At 36.7% G+C, this 5,607-nt stretch overlaps 1 protein-coding gene across 1 annotated transcript; it reads right to left on the bottom strand.

Annotated features, from left to right (window-relative positions):
• Window positions 1-490: 490 nt before the first annotated feature.
• LOC104987666 (nebulin-like) lies at window positions 491-5,146 on the bottom strand. The gene is made up of 4 exons (XM_010842218.1): window positions 4,912-5,146; window positions 3,203-3,307; window positions 2,469-2,576; window positions 491-1,615 (listed from the first exon to the last, which is right to left on the bottom strand). Exons 1-4 carry the CDS (start codon window positions 5,044-5,046, stop codon window positions 1,160-1,162), a joined length of 804 nt encoding a protein of 267 aa, XP_010840520.1. The 5' UTR covers window positions 5,047-5,146; the 3' UTR covers window positions 491-1,159.
• Between the last annotated feature and the right edge of the window lie 461 nt (window positions 5,147-5,607).

Consider the following 5,607-nt stretch of genomic DNA (forward strand, 5'->3'; position numbering starts at 1 on the left):
GTCTTGTTCTTCTTTATTCACCATTGTGCCTTTAGTGTTCAGCACAAGACATGGTACATGGTAGGTTTAATAAATATTTTTAAAGGGATAATTAAGAACTCAGTCCCTAGTTGCACAATTTCAATCCCACTTGGGTTTTCTTTTTCAGGACAGCACTTCCTTTTGAACTGGGATTTGCATTTCCTCGGCTATCTCCACATGTTTTCTCAGGAATATGTAAGTAGTTAACCAGATAAAATTGCTTTATGTGAAACACCAGTTATGAATTTCATTAAAAAAAACCGTTGTGTTCTTCAGAAATAGTATATCAATATTAATAGGATACAAATATCAAGCTAAAATAAGGAATAAGAGGAGTCAAAATGCAGGGAAATTTCTACCTTAGTGAAGAAGGTTATATGTTTTAGTGTGTGAAGTATGACAGATACACAAAATCTAGAAGGATTCTTGAAGAGGATTACATAGGTTTTGAAGCTTCCCTTTATCATTCTTTTTTTTTTAATTTTTTTTCCCTTTATCATTAAGAACTTGATTGATATGCATTCTTTAATACACCAGTGTGATTCAGGTTAATGAAGAGACTGCATTTATCTAGAAACTGGACTAAATTCACCAAATGGCAATTGTTTCAAATGATGGGTATACTCTTCTATAACAAACTCATCTATTATATTAATATATCTCCTGAAGCTTAAGGGAAGTTCAGATAATTAAAAGCAAGAATTCATTCTATACAAGAAACAAATATCCTGATGCTGGAGTGGGGTGCCATTGCCTTCTCCAATTAAAAGAAGAAATTCATTCTATACAAGAAACAAATATCCTAATAGAATCCATCATTTTCAAAAGATCGAATGGTTAGAAAATATAAGTAAATCTAAAAATACTTTGGGCAAACTAATGAAACATAATGTTGTGAAGAATAAAAAGTTAAGGGAAATGAGTGAGCTTAGAGCATGCTGCTAATCTTTTAAATTAATTTCAAGGAAGACAGCCCCTGTCATTCTTCAACTGAAGAAACACGATGACACCAATATTTAATAAGCTACAAACAATGAATACATTAACAAAATCTATAGAAAAATTCTGGTAGTAGCACTAACAATGAAGATGAAAACTTTCTGAATAAGCCCAGAAGTAAGACTTGTGATTAACAAACTTAGTAAAATATCCCAGGGGAGTGCTCAGGCAGGGAAAGCATTCCTGAACATTGGAAGGAGTGACCGGGCAAAGCGGTAGAAGGCTGGCTTCCTGGGGAATAGTCACCACCCCCCCACCCCCAGGCACCACAGCAACAACTTACATCACTCTGCAGGTCATAGGCTTTCCTGGCTTGGATCACATCGTTCTGGTCAGGAAAGCAAGACCACTGGTGTAGGTACTGGCGATAGTCCACATCGCTTGCTAATGCCTGGCCTTCTTTGGCAGCGTTGATGGACACCATGTCCACCGGGATGGTGATCCTGGCCTTGTGGTCATTGTATGCCTTTTTGTACAGCCTGTCATTCTGCATCTTCAACACATGTGCCGCCCAGACCAGTTTAGGGTCTTCCTTGGCATTGCGACACCCAATGTAATGACCTTTCTGTTTCTCGTAAGCAGTTTTGTATAGATACTGGTGGATGTGAACAGAAGAAAGAAGATTTGTTTCTCCAAACTACTTCTGGACAGCCTGCTCAAATAACTCCCTCATATTACCCATTTGGGGGCACTGTTTTTCTTTAAATTCATACTACAAGTTTTATACTTGATACTTTGGTTTGCCTTCTACGTCTACATTCATGAAAACATTGTGAACATCTCAAAGGCAAGAACTGTGCTTCTGGGCTGTCCTCCAGTATAGGATTGTCCACCGTTTCCCAAACTTCAGTCATTGTGTGCCATTCCCACATGTTCTGCCATAAAATTTTGTGACAATACTACTTGTACTTCATATTTTACTTTGTCAACTTGATTTCTTGTCTACATAAATATATATCTTAAAGTTTAAACTTATTTACACTTTTTATTTTAAAATTTATAATCCTATCTAAGTGGGCAAAATCAGTGTTTTTCTAGCACACATTAAAACAAATGTAACTGTTTTAAAAATGCTTGTCCATGTACTACATAAAATTATCCCAGGAACCACCTAGGCATGCTGCACTTCAAGAAACAATAGAATTCTCTGTGCCCACTGGATCGCTGTAAGTGTTTATACATTAACTGATACTGATAAAATATTGAAAAGAAAATCCAAATCTGTGCTTAAATATATGAAGTGTGGAAATAAGCAGAGAAGTAAGTCATCAAATTGTTGTCAAAGTTGTTCTTGAATTTGGAATTTTAAAGCAAGACACTAGTAACAACGCCCTTCATTCTACTCAAATATAATTCCTGGGGAATTATGTTAAAGATTAGTACAGTTTTATCTCTCTGACTGTCTGCGAATTAGTGTTTGTTAAGGCCGAGCAAAGAGGAGCTCTCACATCACTGGCAATGTCCCTGGAAGCCTTGGCATGCTGAATCCCAATGGCATCTGCTTTCAGGTCATAGCCGGTCATCTTGACATCTTCCCAAGCTTGCTGATATTGTTTCTGCAAATGGGGATTGCAATGACACAGTCAATCTGAAGAGGGGGCTACTGACTACTGAACTACTACAGTAGTTCAGTACAATAGTTCAATACAGGCTACTGAACACTGTATTCAGTGTTCAAGAATACACGTTAACAGTTACACTGAAAAACTGACTTTCCCTTAAGATTTATAAAATAGACTGGTTTCATACTGAACTTAAATTCTAGTACATTTTAATGACATTTAGTAAAATTCTCTTCCCGGATCTTTTTTTTTTTTTTTTTAAGAAGAGAATTTAAAAGACAACAAATCATATGAAAATGAGAAAAATTATGTGTACGTAGTTTGGCTTTTAAAAGGAAAAATTAATGATAGGCCACTAAAAAGAAAACTAAATATTACTATACATGCATATCTATGTTTTGATGTCATGTGTTTGGTGTAAACTACATTTTTCCTACTAAAAAAGACAAGGACATATTATAAACACACACTCAGGTGTGTGTGCACACTTATCACTAAAGACTAGAAGTAAAAGGAATGTTAATGAAATGCCTATTACTAAGCGCTCTCTGAAGCACACTGACGAGAGGTTTGGTGAGGCAGAGAACACGGTGTGAGCAAGTGGCTGTGCAGGGCCTTACATTGCTGATCTGCACGGCATTGATCTTGGACTGCAGCATCAAGGGAGTATCAGCTGGTATGTTCACATTCGCCTTCTCTTTCTCCCAGGCATCACGATACAATGGCTGGTAAAAATGAAAAACAGAGGATCGTTGATTAGTGAATAAGCCAATTACCACGTGAGTAAAACTATAGGTATGATGAAAGTTTCTCTCTGGATGTGTTCATATAAATGTAAATCGCATTTTGCTTTCATCTGTGTTTTTATTCAGAAGGTGCCAAAAGTGACTTCAACAAGAACACATTCATGTGTGTTATAAACGTAAAATGAATCAGAAACATGAACTAAACTTATCCTCTTTTATTTATTCACATGTAATTATCTGGCAGATAAGCCCTCATTGCAGGTAACTGTGATAATCCACATTTCTCATCGAGTCCTGGCTTTCTTGGCCCAAATAACTATCATAATGTCTAATACTGGAGCTGCCTCTAGACTTTCAACTTATTTCACCACTGAATAGCAATAAAAAGGTGGCAATTTTGTGATCATGGTATTAACTGGTGGACCTGTACACAGGCCAGGTTTCAAGATGTGTTCAAAGTATACATCAGAGTCTATGGAACATGAAGATGCCTACCACACTTATACTGACCAAAGAGTTATCTAGTCAAATGAAATGTGGATGCTGTTATTGATTGGTTATATGAGATTGTATCTGGATACATGCATGTTCAAGATTCAAGATTCTAATCCTGGTGTTAGCAATTTAAAGTTTACAATTTTTCTTTTCTCTTTTTTAAATTATGAAAGTATGATAACACATTTACAGGAGACTTGGAAGATATAGAACAAAGTTACATAGAGTTCTATTATATAGTATGTTATTTCTTTTTTTTTTTTTATGTTGTTTATTTATTTGGCTGCTCTGGGTCTTAGTTGTAGCATGTGGGATCTAGCTCCCTGACCAGGGATCGAACCTGGGCCCCCTGCACTGGGAGCTCAGAGTCTTAGCCACTGGACCACCAGGGAAGTCCCAGTATGTTATTTCTTAAGTAGATAAATGAAGATTTTCAATTGGAGTTTCAATATCAAACTCTCAAAAATTAACAAAATGAATATACAGAAAAGTACAAGGATATAGCAGACCTGAAAAGCATTATCAACCAATTCTACAATATTAAGATTTATACAATTTTCACACAATAGTAGGATACAAGTTCTATTCCAGTTCCCATAGGCAATAAACCAGGAGACACTGAAACATATCCAGGGACATAAAATAACATGCAAAAATTTCATGGTCTAAAGGTATTAAAGTTATAGAGAGTCTGTTCTCTTATCACTGTGGAATTATGTTAGGAATCAATATCAAAAGGTATCAAAAGGTATCTGTAAATAACCCACATATTTTCAAGTACAATGTGACATTTACCAAGAGAGATCTTTGACTTAGCCATTGAAAGCATCAACACAGCTAAAAGACTGAAAAAACACAGACAGTGATTGCAGAGAAGAAAGCATCTAAATGAGAAATTAATTTCAAAATGAGAAATTAATATCATAGACACTTTAAAAAAAACCATGTATTTGAAAATTAAATGTCCATTTTTAAATGATGAGTGAATCTAAGAAGCCATAACAAAGAAAATTAGAAAATAAAGTTCACAATTATAATTTTTATTGAGACTTATTCAATTTGTCTGAACATATCATCAATTGACTTACCTCACTGATCTGTATGGAATTGATCTTTGCCATAATAACTTCAGGGGTGTCAACAATGCTGGTGAATTTGAGAGCCTCAGGCCTTGTGCGATACAACCTTTCGTTCAGGAGATTCTGGGCATTCTTTACTCTCATCACTTCCACGGAACCCTCTGGCAACCATCCAATACCCTTCAGCCATTCCAGGTCTGATTTGTACACATTCTATAAGAAGGAGAGGACCACAGAGCTCAGAAGAGTCAGTTCATGTACTAGAGTATGATGCCAGCAAACCACACACGAACTCTACTTAAACCAGCTGGGTGGCCAGTGCCGGAAAACTCAAGGATCAACATCAGATGTTCACATTTGAGTGTTACATCTCTGGCACACACCTCTGTAAGTTTAGAGGACCATATAGGAACTGGAGCAGGGCTGGCAACTAGCACTTGTGGAATGAGAGGTCGCAATGACACGTAATTTTGTTTTTATGGAAGATTGAGCTTCTGTGCTCACTACTTGAAGCCTGCCTTTGACGTGCCACTGGGGATAACATCTGTAGGAATCTGAGATAAAAAGGTCCTTAGAAACAGGTATGTGCTCAGTTGCTTGGTTGTGTCCAACTCTTTGGAACTCCATGGACAGTAACCCGCCAGGTTCTTCTGTCCATGGAATTTTCCAGGAAAGAATACTGGAGTGGATTGCCATTTCCTCCTC

This window comes from Bison bison, unplaced genomic scaffold (genome assembly GCF_000754665.1).
Source record: "Bison bison bison isolate TAMUID 2011002044 unplaced genomic scaffold, Bison_UMD1.0 scf7180017456619, whole genome shotgun sequence".
In the NCBI taxonomy this organism is placed as follows: Eukaryota; Metazoa; Chordata; class Mammalia; order Artiodactyla; family Bovidae; genus Bison; species Bison bison.

What these genes read in the sequence shown, in the direction of transcription:
- LOC104987666 (XM_010842218.1), bottom strand. Translation starts at nt 5,046, where the DNA reads ATGAGAGTAAAGAATGCCCAGAATCTCCTGAACGAAAGGTTGTATCGC. An exon ending in ATGCCGTGCAGATCAGCAAT is followed by an intron (nt 2,577 to 3,202) that starts GTAAGGCCCTGC and finishes CCCCATTTGCAG; the next exon opens with AAACAATATCAGCAAGCTTG. An exon ending in CCAGGGACATTGCCAGTGAT is followed by an intron (nt 1,616 to 2,468) that starts GTGAGAGCTCCT and finishes CACATCCACCAG; the next exon opens with TATCTATACAAAACTGCTTA.